Here is a 19,426-nt window from a genome sequence, read left to right as displayed (position 1 = left end):
AACCCCTAAAACACAGTTAAAAAGTTGTTTTTTCAGTTGACGGTGGGCATGCCTCCTAACTGGCCGGTTTAGGATGAAATCGACTGGTTTGATACAAACCGGCTAGAACCAAACCATCCAGTTCCGTCCTAAACCGACCGGTTAGGACCATTTTTTTGCAAAAAAAGGAGAAATGCCCCCCCTGACCGGGTTTTTTGGTCGGTTTCAATCGGTGGGTTTGCTAACCGGCTGGTTAGACCGATAATCGGTTAGCAAGGCCAGTTTTGAAAACTATGATTCCCCCTTTTGCATCTGTGTGGATCTCATATTCTGCTCCAAGTACATCTTCTGTTGTTCGGAAGATCCTTTGTATAGCGTGGCCAAAGCTTCCCACATTTGCCGAGCAGTATCCTTGCCGACAATGTGACACACTACATGATCCTTCACTCCGTTGAGGATCAACCTCTTGGCCTTCGCCATCTCAGTCTTGTACTTATTGAGATGATCTGGATCCGCGGGAACTACCACATTGTCGACATAGGTTTTGAAATCGTGCGCATCCAGAAGGCATGAGATACTTGCCTTCCAGATCACATAGTTGGATGCACCCTCCAACCGATCCTAATCTCGCAACCCATTAGCTGCCATCTCTGCCAACGAAATGTTGAACTGCCTCCTCTCTCCTCTGCATTGTTGTTGGGCTGGCCTACGCACTCCCTGCTGCTGCTCAGCAAATGAGAATTCAAACTTCTTGGCTAGAAGTCCTCTGACGAATAATTCCCTCAACAATGTCTCTTTTCTTCCTTTTGACGTTTTTTTCCCTAGTAGAAAACTACGTCGCACCAGAAAACTGCCTCTTCATTGAAGCTGCTGCACTGCTCCCTTTGACACTGGAAAACTTCGATCTAGAAGTCTTACCTCTTTGTCGACACACTAAGAGAGAGACCTACCTAGAAAATATTTGCCCTCCTAGCCTAGACTGTGCAATCCCTCTGAGGATTCAATTTGCTCCCTACGCAACACTTCGACCCCCCTTCTCTTCAGCGCTGGGCTCTTCCGGCTCTGCGCCCTTGCTTCCCCTGTAGATTTGATACCATGTGAAAATTTGATTACCCAAATCACCACTGCAACAACTGAATAAGTTCCTTCTATTTGTTAATTACTGAACAAATTATTTACTGTTTCCTACAGTAAACACTGAAACTAATACACTGCAGTCTTCACCAATTAAATTATAGGCAGAAACAAGAAACTGGGCAAGAAAGAAATATACAACACATTACACTGTTATTTTTGGACAAAAGTCCTTGGAAAAACCCAACTTGGGAAAACCGGTGCAACAACTGAGGGTTTTATTATTAAGCAGTAGTAATTCTAAGTACAATTCATTGGCTGCTCAACTGGCTATCTGATACAGAGAGAAACTGGGCAAAACAAAGTGAGATTATCTCACCCAGCCACTGGAAGAACCGACGTTGATCTCGCTGGAAATGAGCCTCTGCGTACCTTTTGCGTCAGCGGCTGCGCAAAACTGTGTCAACCCCACGCAGTCTCTGCATCAGCTATGCTGGGACTGCGTTGCCCCTCCTTTTGATCCTCTGCTGGGACTGCGCTTCCCCTCCTTCTGATCCTCTGCTGGGACTGCACTTCCCCTCCTTCTTGCTGGAATTTCTAAGTCTGACATGTTAGAAACCCTTCATGCACTTTACTGATTTATTCCTACCTACTTGTTCTGTTAATTAACAAGTTATTTACCATATAAATACTGTAAATAAATACAAGAACATGCTCAACACATTACAGATCATCAAATTAAGGAAATAGAAACAAGCACACAAGTGACACCGTTGTTTTTGGACTAATATCCCCGGAAAAACCCAATGCGGGAAAACCAGTGTAGCTATTTGAGGGTTTGATTTATTAAGCAGTTTTAGAGTACAATCTGGGTGCCAAATCCGGCTCACCCAACAGAGAAAAATCTCGGCAGTGGAACCTCTCTACTCGGAAGCAAATATTTTGGCTGAAACCCCGGATAAACACTTCGGCAGCTCCACAACTTAATCTGCCCCACGAAACCCCAGCGTCAGCCTCTCTCTAGCCTAGCGTCACTTTGGCTTGGCCTTCGTCAGCCTCAGGAGGCCCTGTGTCAGTGGTCTGGCCCTCTGCGTCACCCACACTGGCCCTCTGAGGCATTGCGCAGCTCCTGGCTGGCTCTACGTGAGCCGTGGCTGGCTCTGCGTGAACCCTTGGCTGCTTCTGCATCCCTCTCTCCCGCTACTGCGCTGATCCTCCCAGTGCTATTTCTTCCTCTCTGCTTCTGTATTCACTGCCCCTCAGTTGCAACTCTGATCACTCTCTCAACTTTCTTAGCAAACCCAGCGCCAGAAAGTCGAAATTTTGATCTCTTGGTGTGTTCTCCAAGTGACCCTCAAGCCTCCTCTTATACTTTTCTCGTTGACAAATCAACGACCGAGATTAGGTCCCTAATCAACAACTAAGATTAGATTTGGCTTGATCCATGACTTTTGGACCATTCTAACACAATTTTATATTAATTCACATTAATATTTTATTTTCCCTAAGTTTAGACTTAGAGACTCCATTAAAAATATTAATTATTTTAATATCTCCCAAACTGTTTAGAATCTGCCCAAACCCTTTCTGGGTATTGGAGATCTCATGTGCCTTAGCCTCTCCACCAATTTTCGTGGCTAGAGCACATCCGATGCTACCCCAAATCAACACTCCCTCTTAGCGAGGACTGTGCTCTAGTAATACTCCTCACTGAGCATCACCCTGATCATCCGGCATCGGTCCTTGTGCTGATGCTAGGCCTGCTGCCCAACATCCTCTGCACTGCTGCATCCTGTACTGCTACCCATGGCCCTGCCACTGCCACTGCTGCATCTGTACTGCAACTCCCTCTACATCCGTGCTGCTGCCCATGGCCCTACCACTGCCACTGCTGCATCTGCACTGCAACCCCTCTCATCATGCTGCATTGTGCTGCCCATAGCACTACCACTACTAACTGCTGCACTGCAACTCAGTTACTGAGAAGTAAGTAACTGATTTCCCAACTCTAACATCTCCGTCAGGCTAGAAACACTCCTGATGCTGAAGCTCCCTCTGTCATTGACAAGTGCTTGCTCGCTGACCTCTGCGCTGCTGTAACAACTCCATGCATCTCACACCATTGCACACCTCTCTGTGCCATCCTGCACTGTTGCAACACTTTCATGCCTCTCGCACTATTGTTGCCTGCTAGCCTCGCGCTGTCCTGGGAATTCTGCACTGTAGTTCCCTCTGTTGCTGCATCCGCATCCGTCTCTACTGACATTGCCAATATTTCTACTCTTCTTCAGGGCTCCTGTAGCAAGATCTAATCCAAGAGGCTGGGTACCTCGAGGATCCTGCCCCTCATCGCTTGTAGTCCGACTACAGCTTGATGTCTCCCCACTTCTTCTAAAGTGGCACATGAGCACTCATGGCACAATCATCGTCTGTCTCCACTTCCTTCTCTGCCCTTGCTGTCACTGCCTTGGTCTCAGAGGCATCTCCCTTACTCTTCTTCCTTGGTCACTGGGTCGCATAATGACCCAGTTGCCCACAGTGGAAGCATTTGACCTTGGAAAGGTCCTTCTTCTTCCGTTTCTCCTGCTTTCCCTTAGATGCTAGGGCAACATCCTCCTCCTCCTTTTTGATTCTAATCCCCTTGACGCTGCTTCCCGCCTTGCTCAGCCTTCTGATCTCTTCTTGGCGAAGAGCAACCCACATTTCTTCCTAATCTGGAAGGGTTGCCTTGCCCAGTATGCTCTGGACAAACACCTCTCAGTCTTCTGAGACTGTGTTCAGGGCTATTCTCACAATCAATTCTGGATCCGACGTTGCCCCTATGGAAGTGAGCTGATCTCGGATCTCCTTCAATCGACCGAGGAATGGATCGATCTGTTCTCCCTTCTTCATCTGGTATGATCGCAACTGATTCTCTAGTAGCATCTTCCTTTGCACGAAAGTATGTTGATACAACTTGGTCAGGGTCTCCCACATCTCCTATGCCGTGTTCTTGTCGGCAATATGTGGTACTATATGATCCTTGACCTCGTCAAGGATAATACTCTTAGCCCTTGCCATTGCATCCTTGTACCTGTCGTTATCAGCCGGGTCAACTAGGATAACTATCGTCCTCAAGGCTAAGTGCTTGACACGATTCCTGTCTAGTACGGATAAGATTCTGGCCTTCCAGACTATGAAGTTTGAGGCTCCATCCACTCTGTCTTGGTCTCTTACACCGTGTAGTGCCATTTCACTGCTCCTCTACTTCCCTCTTGGAATTTCTTGGTATGACTCCTCTGAGCCTCGTGTTGACCACTACTGGTCAACTGCCCATGCAGTACACCTCCTTTCTGTTGGCAGAGAGGGGTAGCTCCTGAGCAGCATGTCCGTGCCATCCTGCCATCATCAGCAGTTTGATCTTTTTGATTGTAAACCCAGTCTGCATGTATTAACTGTAAATAATCTTAGCAGACATGAAGTCATGTATGTAATTTGCCTAGGTGGACCTAACTGTCTGATGATAATCTACGTCCCGGAAGGTTTTTCGTCTCACCGATCCACGGATCGGCAGAGTTTTCCTTCAAACCTGACCCCAAAGCCGGGATGGATTTCGTCATCGGAAGTTTAGGAGAATCCTAGTGTGTTGATCTACTAGATTATGGTTGTGTCGCAGAGCTGGGTGTTTTGTGAGGATCTGTATTAAATGGGTTTGTCCCTTAAGATGTAATTTTGTAAAAGTCATTGATGTAATGTATCCTGAGGGTCAAGAAATGTTGTAAATCCCCTCATGAGTCCTAAGTCCTAGGTCCTAGGGGATGTTTCCGAAAGCTTAGTTCAGTGATCCATTTTAAATGAATTAATTTTTTTTTTTTTTTTAAAAATGAATAAAAATAATAAAATAATAAAAAATTAAAAAATCAAGCAAAAACCCTAACTAATAAAATAATAATATTTTAAGTTAATAAATCGACGGATGAGATCAAGAGATGCCTTGATCCTCATCAACGGTCGAGATCGTTTCTACATGGATCACTTGAACTAGCCGTTAGGATCATTTCCTTTATATAGGGTCTTAGGGGGTCATTTCAAGTGATCTGATCTGTGAGTCTATACTGAAAAAGCTCTCTTGTAAACTGATTTCTGACTAATAAAAAGACTTTGGGGTTCAAACTGGCTGGTGTTACTCTCCGGAATTGCTGTGAGATGATTGTTTTAATTTTCTGCATATTTCAGTTTTCAGCCATTAATCATAGCTTGTTTTTAGAGTAGTGTGAGCACAGGTATCTTGTTCACCTGCTAGGGTTTGAGGGCTGCTAGGGTTTCTGAAATAATGGCAGGTATCTCCATTATTTCCTGAGATCTAGCAGCTTTCTCTCTCTCTTTGCTGATGGTTGCTTAAGATGTGCAGGAAAACATTTTTTGAAGGAAACAGGTGGGCGTTCGGGGAAGTTCTAGGCTGAACCAGCCGACTCCCACAGGCTCTTCTGTGCAGAGCCTAGCTGATTGTTCCCTGGGTTAATCATTCAAAGTTTTTTTCCTGTTTTACGTTGAGAGATTCTCTTTCTGTTCACAGTGAAGTTCAAAATTTCTCATATATTGAAAATATTTCTGCTCTTACTGTTAAATCTGGCTGTGTAGGGGCCAAAATCTGTACATTAATCAGCTGCCTAGGGTTTTAAATGTTTGTTTTATTCAGTGTTCATTAGGGTTTTGTTGCCTTGAAATTGCAGATACGGGGTTAGCTCTTCGGTAGCAGGGGTTTTGCAGAGGCTGCAAGAAAAAGTTTCTCTCTGTGTATACACAAGGAATCATTTCCATCTGCCGTCAAACGAGGCTGCTGAATGCGTTAAAGGAAAAGCACATTACAGAGAAGATCCTAACATTTTGGTTTCATTTTTGCTGGGAGGCGACTGTATATGAAAGACAACATTTTGAAGTTTGTAATTCGCATTTCCTGTGGTGAGATATTGGGAAATTCTCAGGACGTGTTATACACGTGGACATCAGAATCGCTCAGATTTGCTTGGCTCCTCACCGTTCACTACTCCATTTTCCACAACCGGCCAACCTGCATAAAAAAACAAACTTGCGTGGATTCAAATAGGGTTCATATTGTTTAAACGCCAGCAAACTGAATGTAGTTGAGAGCCCAAATCTGACTGTTCCATTTACAAGCGTTCAGCAAAAGCGTGGTCTCAAAAAACGATTTCAAATCTTTTCTGTTCGCCCGCAGCAAGAACGCATTCCCTTCTTCACGCAGATGATCGATGCTCAGATTGTATTTCACGCAGGCACGTTGACTGAAACTCCTCAGGTTTAAACGTTTATTCTGCCGTCGAAGAGCCTCAGGTAAAAACGTGAATCGTTATTCGAATTCTGCTGAGAGATAATCGTTGTGCGGTTTGCGTCTACGGTTCTGGTCATTCTGCGCAGTGATGTCTATTCTGCTAGGGTTTCACCGTAACATTCGTTCCCACCTTTGACTTTTGATGCGTTTTGATTTTGTTTCATGGCATAGGTTAGCGTAATTTTGTTTCTGAGTTTTAGGATTTAAGATTTGTTTTATGATTTCTTATAGTTAAGTTTAATATTTAGACTTTAGATTTAGGATATTTTGTCATATTTAGATTTTATGAACAAGCAAAAACATAAAAAATGCGATTTCACTCTTAGATTTTGTATATAATTTTAGATTTTAAATTTTATCGTTTTAGATTTTAGTTAAGTTATATTTAGATATTAGTTAATTGTTTCTTGATTTTATAGATTTTAGATTTTAGGGATTTAACTGTAATTAGATTTAAATTTTTTTTTGAATAGAAATAATAAAAAATGAAAAAATATATTTTTAGTTTTATTTTTAATGGTTAGAATTTAGTTTTTTTTTTTTTAGATTTTTTCTTTTTTTTGATTTTTATAATATAAAAAATAAAAATGTTTTTGTTTTGTTTAGTTTAGTTTTAAAATTAGATTAGTTTTAGAATTTTAATTCTTTTTTTAGGATTTATTTTTAATTTCCATAACATTAAAAAAAAAAAATTGAAAAAAGATTTAAAAAAAAAAAAAAAAAAAAAAAAAAAAATTTTGAAAAAATAAAAATTTTGCGGAAATTTTATTTTGCCAAGTCTCAGTGGTTTTCATGTTATTATCTTTCATACTGAGATCTAAAATTTTCAAGTCGAGATGCGAAGTATGATATCTGGCTAATGTTTTATGACTCTTGGTGATTTTAAGCATTTATTTTTCTCGAAAATTTCAGTTGCCGGATATCGTTTTGGTCATGTGATTTAGCTGACGATAGATGATTGCTGTTCATGGTCCATATTTTTTATATCATTTAACAAGTAATCATTTTAATAACAATCTTTTAAGGCACTGGTCTATTAAATCTCTAAATCCATCTAGTGCTTATCATATCGTGTATCGTGTCTCCCACCCAATTGTTTGGCAGTTGGTCTTCACTATCTCGCAGGGTCTACCCCCCTTAGCCGCGGGAGACAGGCTTAAACGGAGGGATCGGGGATCAGAGTGACAGCCCCCGGTCCGAGCGTTGTCGTGCCAATCCGCGCGACAACACCTCGATTTCCCTCCTGGAAACCGTTCTGCCAATGTCGAGATGCCCCTCTCCAATTGTCTGTGCAACTGCAATACTGATCTAGATTCCTTGGCGAGAAATCCACCTCGGCAACAACTCCCTCTACCTTGGCCTTGCCCTGTTAAGTACTGTTCTGACTACAGTACCCCACCAGCTCCACTCTGCAACTTACCCATAGCCTCCTAAATCCCAACAAACTGAAGGTTAGAGCTCCTAGGCTCTGTGCAATCCTGGCACTGGCAAATCAACGTCCTTAGCCAAAGTCGTGGGCATTTGGAGGAAACTCACACCTTGTTTCCCTTGCATAAGTTTTGTGAGATCTTGTCACTACTTTCTTAAGAAAGGAGGTCTAGTGTCCAAGTTTCAAGCAATTATTGTGAGGACTCTCCTTGAAGTATAGTTGAGAACTTTGAAGGGCCCTCTTCTCATTGTAATATTAATAAAAGATCTAACTTGCTTGTGGGAGCTTGGGATTTCTCCCATGGTATCCTATCTCCCCATTTAGAGGGAGGTTTCTCTTGGGTGGATTGACATTTGCATGGTTTAAGCTTTCATACTTCATTCACTTACATGCATGCTTTAATTGGGAATTAACACAACCTCACTATCACATTTCATTAAGTTAAAGTTTGTTACAATTTCATTTGAGCTTTGCATTTTCTTTCTCATTGTTGCTTGGAGCTACAAGCTTACACTTTACTTTGGGCAATTCATCCTTCACATGCAAGCATTTTATATTCTTAACAAACTTTGATTCATTTCCATTTTCCTTGGTAAATTGTTTCATGAGCACTTGAAAACATGCTTCAATTTTATGCTACATTGTTATCTTGAAATATTGGAGCAATTTATTGTCATTGTTTATTTGAAACAAATTTTTACTTTCAAGCAAATTACTTGTATCATTTTAATTCATTGATGAAACACATGCAACACTTGGAAGTTGATTTTATTCCTCCAATTGAAGTTATAATTGCAACTTATGTTGAACACTATTTCATTTCCAAGCATTGCAAATCAATCTCTTTAAATCATTTGCATGTATCATTATTTTAATTTGGGGAATTAACGCAATTTGCATTTCATCTAGGCATTTTAGTGTAGGAAGGCCCCAAGCCTCATTAAAATTTTACCTCCAACATAAGTTGGTTGAAGTAGACATCTTAGGGATCCTCTATTCCTCTATTGACTCCTCACTGTGAGATCCATATCATTGGGCGAGGGTGAAGTATGAGGATTGAAGAGTTAAATTGTAATCTTGTTGTAGAGCTAATTAATAAAATTAACCAAGAGCACTTTCCATTACATTTACTTTACTTGTCTCTTGATGGTTTGAGTTTTCATATGCAAAGTCTATTCCAAAAGCAAGTATTGTGATAATTTCAAACAAATGTTTTCTTTTCATGTTTCAAGTCTAATTGCATATTGATGTCTTGGTTTAGCACTTCCTTTCTTTTACATTTCCAAGTTAACTACTAATATCTGGGTTTTGGCAAGATATGTTTCACATGTTTTGATTTATAAAGTTGATTATCTCAAAAGCATTTTGTATCTTACATATCTTGTGCTAACAATTCCTATTTACATTTCATGGTGACTTTGTTTTCGTTTTTGAGAGCATTTCGTTTTACTTTGAGCAAATATATCTTTAAATTGTTGAGAAAATTCCTTATAAGGCACTGGTTTTATGGTTTTTAATTATATTAAGGATTGACATTGTTATTTCAAGTTGCTCACTTCATATTTGCTCATAAATCCTTAAAAGTAATCAATTTTCACTATAACACTCTGCTAGAAATTCACATTTTTTAACTTAACTTTTCATTAGGGACCACCCCCTTTAGCTAACCTAGGAGATAGCTCAAACGGAGAGAGTCGGGATTAGCGTGACAACCCCTTCTCTGAGTTCCCTGCCACCAACCACACCTTGTGGGGTTGAAGGCTTTTCTCACTGAATTGTAGGTAGGTGTAGGCGGCAAGGTCAACAGGTCTCACACCCTGGCTCCCGCCTTCTAAAACTCGATTTTCTTAGCAGGAATTTGATCTCCCTATCAGGCTTTGTGTTGCCACATCGTAGCTCTGCGTGGCCCAACTAATGAGGCTCATCGATAGTAAATTATATTGACCTTAATGCCACTCTCCAACTTATTAAAATCAACTTTTCTCACATTTCTTTACATATTTTATTACATTTTGCTTAGTGAGAAGGGCAAAGGTGAGATGTTATGTCATGTGGCCTAATGTGCATTAATTGCAGGATTTGGAGCATTTTTTGGCTTGCAGAGAGATCCACATTAGCTCTTGAGGGAGTTGTTGAGGATGCGATGGTCTCCATTGATTCCTGGGAATACCTTGCTGACTTCTTAGTTCTCCAACTTAAGACCAAGTTCAATGGTTATCCTCTCATTCTTGGAAGGCCATGGTTAGCCACTGCTGATGCTTAAATAAGTTGCAGGGCTGGGAATATGACCATTAAAAATGGACATTTTTCCAAACAATTGTTCTTGTACCCTCCTACTCAACCATCTCTAGAGCATGACTTACCTTTATGGTTAGAAGAGGAGGAAGACGAAGTCCGCTCTTTCCCAATCTGTACCCTAGATGCTACTATAGGAGGGGGGCAACCTGATGAAGATGACTTGATTGAGCAAATCCTCCAGAATCAACTTTCCAACACCATGTCTCTTGAGGAGTTAGTAAAGAAAGCTGAAGATAACCCTTGGACTGATTTGTGCCTAGCTGACTGAAGTCGTACTTGTGTTAAGATGATAGAAATTGGTCCAGAAAGAACATTGAAAATCAACCCCTCTCTGCACATCAGGAAAGGGAGTTATGTGACATGCTAAGAGTGCATCTGGATGCCTTTGCCTAGAGTTATAAGGAAATGAAGAGAGTGCGCCGTTTGGTGTGTACTCACCACATTTATATCAAGGAAGGCTACAAGTCAGTGCGCCAACCTCAGAGGAGAATGAACCCAACCCTCAAAGATATAGTTAAAGAAGAATTGCAGAAGTTGTTGGATGCAGGGTTCATTTACCCCATCTCAGATAGTGAGTGGGTGTCTCCTCTAGTTCTAGTCCCAAAGAAGAATGGGAAGTGGAGGATCTGTGTGGACTACAAAGAGCTAAACAAAGCCACAAAAAAGGACCATTTCCCTCTACCTTTCATTGACCAAGTATTAGATGGTCTTGCAGGAAAGAAGTTCTTCTCTTTCTTGGATGGATTCAGTGGTTACAATCAGATCCAGATTAGCCTAGAGGACCAAGATAAAACCACCTTCACTTGTCCTTGGGGTACCTTTTCTTATAGGGTCCTTCCTTTTGGATTATGCAATGCCCTTGCCACTTTTCAGAGGGCAGTCCTGAGCATCTTTGCAGAGCTAGTCCATGACTCTGTGGAAATTTATATGGATGATTTCACCCCCTATGGGTGTGATTTCCTGGAGGCTCTCTCTAACTTGGGGAAAGTATTAAACAAATGCATTGAAATGAACTTATCCCTTAGTCCTGAGAAGTGTGAGTTCTTGATGAATGCAGGGAATGTTTTAGGTCACTCAATATCCCATGAAGGACTGCAAGTGGACCTAAATAAAATTGCTATCATAAAGAGAGTCCCTACTACTCAGAAGTAGAGGGATGTCAGAAGTTTCTTGGGCTTAGCTGGATACTATAGGAGATTCATAAAGGACTTCAGCAAAGTCGCTTCAGTTTTTTTTGGACTATTGGCCAAGAATACGAATTTTTATGGTCAGAAAGCTGCCAAGAGGCCACAGAAACCCAACTTGGGAAAGTCGGTGCAGCATTGAGGGTTTTATTTTATTATGTAGTAGTGAAATCTAAGTACATTTATGGATGCCTAACTGACAATCCAAACAACAAGAAAATATGAGAAAAATACTAAAGGGAATTACCCTTCTCCCACAAGCAATCTCTGGCTCGTCTTTACCTATCAAAACTCGGCCTCCTGGAGCTCTGTGTCAGCCTTTGCTTTGTTCTGCGTAGCTGGCTGGACAACTTGCTTCAGACTGGGCTTTGATGAAGTTGTTTTGCCTGTGGATGCTGAGAAAATCGTCTGTCTGGCCCTCTGGGACTCCTTCCTGGCCTTTGGAACTGAGAACAATTTTTCTTCTCTCCAAATCAAATTGCCTTGCTGAAGCAACTGCGCTGTCTCTCTGGGATAATTCGGCTCACTTGTTGCTGCCTCTCCGGATTTGGAAAATCTTTCCTCTGGATCACAGTCACTACCCCTCACTCACTGCTTCGATCTCACTAGCTCTCTCTCCGGCAACTGACTGCTGCAACTCTGGAAATTGATCTGCTCATGATATTGAACTGCTCAAGTGTCTTCTCCAAGTGCCCATCGACTTCTTCTTATAATCCTTTGTTGGGACTCCAACGACCAAGATTAAATCTTACTCGATGGCTAGGATTAACTTGAAGTCGATCTGTGTGAGTTTCTAGAACATTCACACCTTGCCTTAATTAATTTTGATTAATTAACCATATTCCCTAAGTTTAGATTTAGGAAATATTTAAAAACTGGTTAACTATCTAATTAAGTCTTTTCTAGGTGGAATTTCGGAGATCTCTTGTATTCCAACCTCTTCACAAAATTTCGTGGCTAGAGCACATCCGATGCTACAAAAGCTAACACATCATTCTAGTGATTTCCCTATACCGGGATTCCTCCCATCGGTGACAGTCTGTAAAGAGAAGGCGACATTGATTGAGGTGACAGTGGGTCCTTGACTCATTGTTGCCACTTGATCTAGTAGTAGTCCATTTGGAACCCCTCCTAGGACCCTTGCTAAATTAAGCGGTAACATTTTTGGCGTCATTGCTAGGGAAATGCTGGGGGCCGAAGTTGAAGCTGGAATCTGGTTGAAGCAAAATTGATACTTGCTGATTTGGTTGATCTCCTGACCTCATTGGAAGGCTTCTTGGAGGGATGACATGGTGCTTGGAGAACTTGGTCTAGGGTTTTGGGTCTTGGGTTTTTCATTTGGAGTAGATTCTATAAGAAAAAGAGATTTTCTGGGTTTTCCCCTTGGAGTGGTTTTGCCTTGGCTTGGGGCCTAATTTCTGTGTTCATTGTTTTTACTTTTTTTGCACTTGATAATTGTTTGATGAAGAAGATTTAATAAGGAAACATAAGAAGATAAATAAAGTTCACAAGCAATTATTAAGATTAAGGAGAAATTGAATTAACAGCTGCCATATTGCATTATCCAATAATCCTTCCCTGAACTGCCCAACTCTGCAAGCTTGAATTCTGAACCACACTGGTCTACTACTGGCATGCCCTTATATTTTACTCCAAAGTCCTGCTGTCTTTGCGTCTTGTTTGCTTGCCTGGGACTAAGTTTGAGTTCAATCATTTATCTCAGCTTGGCATCCAATGACATAGCTATCAGGGAAATCCTGGAGTTGGGTGAATTGTCATTCATTCTCAGGGAAGTGCATCCACTTATTATAAATGCCTCTCTTTGTGAAATGTAAGAACATATTGTATATGGGATACATGCTTATGTTTTTAGTTTGTCTGAATTTGTATTTTTTCAGGACATGTAGTGATCTTGACATAATAATATTTGCGCATTTCCATATTGATCACATGCATATGTAGGTGATGGATACTATGATAGATGTCATCTTGGAGTCATTCTAGATTGAAGCTTGGGGACATCATACCTGACAAACCGTTGGATAGCACATGCATAACTTTGCTGGTGCCTTATCATTGAGGGTTTCCTTTTGTGAGCTAGATATTGATCCATAAATATCTGCACTACCAATCTATATTTAATTTCTCTTTCAATTTCTTCTGAAGAGAAGCTGTGAAGGCTTTCCATTTTCTTAGAGGTAGCAGTTGTTGCTAGACTAGTCCATTCGTTAGTATAAAATTATATTTCTTGCAGTCACAAAGTGGACAGAGGATGACAAGGATTAAAGGTATTTATATTTAAAAATTAAAATTCATTATTCAAACTATGGGATTTGATTAAAAAATAATCTTTGTATGCTGACAATATAATTTATTTGAAATCAACATTTAAATAATTGGCTGAAAATGGATATGTTAACTCTCCTTCCTTACGTAGAAAGTGAGTCCCAAGGGTTAGCTCAATCAATTGAAACATATGCCCAAGGCATGTTGCCGATGGGGAGACCATAGGTCACAAGTTCAAATGTGGTTGAGTCCCTCAGGTTTACCAGCTTCTATTATCACTGAAGGTTGAGCTGCTCTCCGTTGGGATACTCGAAGGAAGAGGGAAGGATCCCGTGAGGTTTTTCTTGGAAAGAAAATGTAGGAAGGGGAGTCTTTTTGTAACTAAATTTGGCCTCCTGGATGTGACGATTTTGATGTATGCATATTATAATTCATAAAGTAAATTGTAATATAAGCTATGTTTTCAAAAAAGGAATGGAAGCTCTTGACTATTTGAATGAAAATGTCCTTACTTAACCTTAAGGACTTTGAATATTATTGATAATTTCAACCATTCATGTTCTATTTCTGACAAATCACAGCTCTTTATCACCCTATATTCAGATACAAGTTTATTCAAACCTGTGAAGTTCTTGGAGAAGCTAATGCTGAGTATTAAGAAAACCACTTTGTCATGGTTAATTCTTCATATTCATTAAAAAAAGTAGCTTGATTATCTGGTCAATTCAGATTAACTTATGGTGATAATGAATTATGATACTTAGGGTGACTTCGTTTTAGCTGTTGCATAATAGAATTTCTGAAGTCATCAAAATAAGGTTGGCAGTAACGAATGAATTGCCTTCATGATTATAGGTTAAAGATTATTTCTATGGATGAATCTTTTCTAATGCTTTGTCAGATTATTGTTGGTTCATCAGAGCATTGAAGACAATTACTTCCAGCCCCCTAAGGCTGAAAGTGGTAGTCAATCTAAACGCAGATCTGGTAAGTTAGGGCAGGGGAATCAAAACGAGAAGGAGAGTAAGGGGCCTCAAGGAAGAAGGTTTGCTATTCTGCTTTTCTTAGATGTTAAGATGTCAAGAGTCTACCTTTATAATGCCAAATTTATGATTTCGGGTTTGATATTGGAGGATTTTAAGGATATTGCATTTTCAATCATATACTAGATCTAAAGAAGTTCAGTATGATTTTTCTTTCATTGTAGCTCAAGTTCTTTTTTTTTTCTTTTTGGTTTTCTCACTTTTATTAATTTAGGCTTCATTTCAGTGTAGAGAATATTCCTCGGGGCTTGCGGAATTTTTTGTTATCCCATTCAAATACCAAAAAAGGCGGGGATGAAGATCGAGCAGTCACCATAGGTTCTATAGTATGTCATATCTTTACTCCTGTTTAAACACTGCTGATATTTTCTGTTAAAACTGTGAATTGCATTAGGAACAAAATGATAGTAATCCCTGATGCTTTCGCTGGCATACTCTGGTGTCAATCAGTCTCAAGAGAATGCAAACATTTTTTAACATTGATTGTCATATGAAAAGAATAGTAAAGACAACACATTTTTGTTGTATATCGTTGAAACTATGAAAGGTTTGATTGCCTCCAACTAAATATAATTCCTCCTTTTTTGTTTTTGTGACTGACTTCTTCAGGTGAACAAGATTCTATATAAGATAAATTACTCTAGAGATATTTATATTCACAATGAACAATAATTGACTGTAGTACCTGTTTATACTAAATTGTTGTTACCACATTTAGAATTCAAAATGTGAGCTATGTTTTAATGCATATGCTTGAAATCTGTATTTAGATTTTCAACTTTCGAAAGGATGTCTAATATCAAGACTATTCATAGTTGATTGATAATTAGATGGTCTTCATGGAGATGCCCAATGAAGAACAAGTTGACCATATTCATTATCTATATAAATCCCTTGCAGAACTATGGTGCTTCTTACAGCCAGGAACTTGCTCCTACAACCGGGAGACTTGTATAGATCAATTTTATCAGAACTGAACTGTTCATCAAACTGGTCAACCACAAAAATGTGAACTGGACCGGAACTGGACCAAAAATTCAGTCGACCAAAAAATACATAAAATATTTGAATTTTAAAATAAAACATATGTATTCATGTGCATCTATATGAATTAAAATCACTATACACAAATATGCAAAGTTTCTCATATATATAGGAAGGGTGCATATAACCCAAATAGCAGCGATCCCTGTCCATCTCTGAACCAAAAATATATCAACAAAGAGTCATAAATGGCCTCTAGAGACCACAAAAATCATGCTACAACAAATAATATTTATAAACAAAATCATTGCCTATATTGGGGTCCTCATCATCAAGATCACCCACTAAGCATTAAAATAAGATAGAAAAAGTCTAATATGCCAAATTGGTGATTTTGCTTCAGTGAAGAGTGTTACCTCCCGTGTTGATATTCTGATGTTCTATGCTGAAACCAATCTTACCAGACCCGGAATCGGCAATAAATCGGCGAGGCAAAAGAGCGAAGAGTTTTAATCGGATCGGGAAAAAATCGGCAAAAAATAGTTGAATTCATTAAATAAAAATATACACATATATTGAATTAAAAAAACCATTTTTCATTAATATTGGGTAAAGGCATGTCCAAACAATGCATAATATCAATAGATGTCCAAAATATCATGAATAAATAAGTATCTCATATATGTTATGAGTCCACACATGATCCAAAGCACTGAGTCTTGAGTCCTTAGAAGCATATGCTTCTAAAAGTTTACAAAAAAGTTAAAAACTGCATACTAATCAGAAAAAAATCAGCAACTAAGAGTCTAAGACTCTTAAGAGTGAGAACTAGAAGCGATTCCTTCCACTCCTTCGCTTGCTTGACTCTCAAAGTTCTCCAAGTCATGAAGGCTTAAAAGAGGAGGCTCATCTAATTGAACCCAGTCTGCCGCATTTGTAGCTTGCAAATCTATCTCTTCAAGGTCGATTGGTGAATGATCCATACTTGTCATTATCATGAGACATTGAAATGTGAATTAAAATTTCACTTTGAAGTTTGAAGTTTGAACTTTATACTTTAAAGTACGAACTAGATTATGAAACCTTCAAATTCAAGCTCTCGAATCTCACCTTGTATTTGTTTGTTGCGAAGTCGTAGATTGTAATGGACAAATACAAGGTCATTCAAGCGTTTTTGTGTCAATCGGTTGTGCTTCTTAGAATGTATTTTCTCAAACATGCTCTAGTTGCGTTCACAACCTGAAGCACTGCATGCTTGGTTTAAGATTCGAATGGCAAATCTCTTCAAATCTGGCGTATCACTACCAAAGTTTTGCCACCAAAGACCTTGCAAGTGGTAAGGGTTTGTGAGTAGAAGACTAGAAGTACTAAATTAGTAAATAGTAAAAACTTAAAAAGAAAAGAAAATTTAATAAAACATTTAACATACAAAATAAAGTTTAAACAAATTTAATGAATTGATGAAGCCTTCAAGCTGGGTACCTGGCAACATCTTAGACCTTTGTCTTATAGCACTGGTATAGGCAAACAATTTAGATGGTGCCCTATAATCTTGTAGTTGGGAAAAGACACGACTTTGTTGTTCTGGATCAGGGAAGCACCTTTCCACGCATGTCATAAGTCCTCTGCCAACCTCCCCATCCTCATTAAATTTGCTCTTATCATAAAAATATTGTGGGTTTAAGAAGTACCCAGCAGCATGTAAGGGGGAATGCGATTGCCTATCCCAACGTGCATCTATAATGTCCCAAAGAGGCATATACTTTGTCTCATCATCCCCATATCTTCTTTTGATGGCCTCCTTTGCAAGATCCATTGCCTCATAAATGTAACCCATAGCGGGTTTGTCACCATCAACCATCCTGAAAGTTCAAGCATTCAAATTTAAAGAAATATGAAACATTGTAAATAAAAAGAAGCTTGAAATGAAATTTAAAAAATGAAAAAGTTAAAAGACTTGAAGTACCTGAGAACTCTAACAAGGGACTCCGTCACAGCAATAATCTCTTCGGCATCTTTCCAAAAGCCATCATTAAACACAAGTGCAGCAATTTCGATGCCTTCAGGGGTCTTGGAATGTTTAGATCCCATCCACTCAGGTCCCAAGAACATCCTCTTCAGATTTATCTTTTGCTCAACCACAGATTGCAAAGATATGAAATTTGTTGCAAATCTAGTCACTGTAGGTCGAACAATTTCTTTACCTTCAGTGTATATTCTCATAGTGTTTAGGACAATAGTGTGGTTGTATAGGTATTTGGTTATGGATTTTGCCTTCTCCACAACCTCATGTATCCAATGAAGCTTACCAATGTCCTCAAGCATTAAATCTATGCAATGGGCAGCACAAGAGGTCCAAAAAATAGTGGGGTGCCTCATCTCAAAAAGTCTACCAGCAGCCATATAATTCGCTGCATTATCGGTGACAATTTGTACAACATGTTCTTCTCCTACTTCTTGAACGACTTCCTCCATCATTTCACAGATAAGTTGGGCAGTCTTAACCTTGTTTGATGCATCCACTGATTTGAGAAACATTGTGCCTGCGGGACAAGATACAATGAAATGTATTAAAGTTCTATTCCTCTGATCTGTCCATCCATCACTCATGATGGTGCACCCTGTTTCTACCCATGATGAATGAAACTCAGCTAGCACAAGCATGACATCTTGAACACTCTCTAACAACATATCTGTCCTAAGGCTCTCTGATGTAGGGGCTTTGAACCCTGGACCTGCAACAGCAATTGCATCAATCATAGCTTGCCAATAAGGACTTCTGGCACAGTGGAAAGGTATGTCAGAATAGTACCAAAAGTTAGCAATGGCCTTCCTTGCTTGACTATAGATATTTTTTTTCCAACTAGTGCCATCCAAGGTAGGTTGGGAACTGGGTTTTGTGCGGGGAGCAAAAAAGGTGTTTATGTTTCCACCTCCAGTGTTGAAGGACTCGCATGGCTTTGAGTTTGACTTGGCCTTGGAGGCATGTGTGGAAAACTTGGGAACGACATTGAGGATTCAACAGATTGAGCTGACATGGGGCTAGTGGCAGAAAAAGTATCAACTCCAACAGTTCCTATTTCAGCATTTTGCTTTGCTTTCTTGGCATTATGCTGCTCTAACATATCAAGGGCCAAGGCTGCTTGGTATTTGACATTGTCGTCAACCTTGCCGCAAAGACCTATATCATGGCCAGGTATTTGTGCAAGGTGGAACTTGAATCTATAAATGCCTCCACTACATTCCTTTTTGCAAAATTTACAAAGGAGCATGGATTTTCCGGGAATCTTGTCACAATAAGCCCAAGCAAAGTCCCGCTCTCTCGGCACTGTTGTTGCTTTGAACTTGTGTTTAATTTGTGGCTTCTGTTAAGATTTGGAGTCTGGCTTCTATTTAATTTGTGGCTCCTGTGAAAGACAACAAAAAATCAAATTTAAAAATGATCCAAAAATTTAAAATATGCTAGAAATTTAAAAAATTAAATGAAGACAGATGTCAGTGAACATATAGAAATGTTGCCTTTCAATAAAACCAGAAAACATGCAGGCAGCAGAACCCTGGTTTTATTCAATGGAGCACAACAGATCCCTAAAAATTGGCACAAAAGCACACCAAGAAAGTGCCATGTCATGCTGAAAGGCCAAAGTGCAGTACTGCCTTTTAAGTTTTGCTGGTTGAGAACAGTCATAACAGCGATAGTGTGACTTGAGGATCAATGGCGATGGCTTGAATTTTAGTGGCACTATAGAAAAGGATAACTCAGTTCTTAAAAGTTTCTGGATGGAAATGGATCAGGCTTTCTATATAGTAGAAGTATATA

General features: G+C 39.7%; 1 protein-coding gene across 1 annotated transcript in view; it reads left to right on the top strand.

Moving 5' to 3' along the window:
• Nucleotides 1-19,426, top strand: part of LOC149218718 (uncharacterized) — a 345,217-nt gene that overhangs the window by 135,274 nt on the left and 190,517 nt on the right. The window contains exons 11-12 of the mRNA XM_089386617.1: nucleotides 14,500-14,624; nucleotides 14,849-14,948. Of these exons, the coding sequence (XP_089242743.1) occupies nucleotides 14,500-14,624; nucleotides 14,849-14,948 (225 nt within the window). The remainder of the gene's footprint in view (nucleotides 1-14,499; nucleotides 14,625-14,848; nucleotides 14,949-19,426) is intronic.

The sequence above is a fragment of the Pinus tabuliformis genome, chromosome Q, assembly GCF_031772625.1.
Source record: "Pinus tabuliformis cultivar Carrire ecotype Pingquan chromosome Q, CPIR1, whole genome shotgun sequence".
Classification (NCBI taxonomy): Eukaryota; Viridiplantae; Streptophyta; class Pinopsida; order Pinales; family Pinaceae; genus Pinus; species Pinus tabuliformis.
The sequence above is the reverse complement of the archived record's forward strand: the minus strand, read 5'-3'. Positions and strand labels throughout refer to the sequence as shown.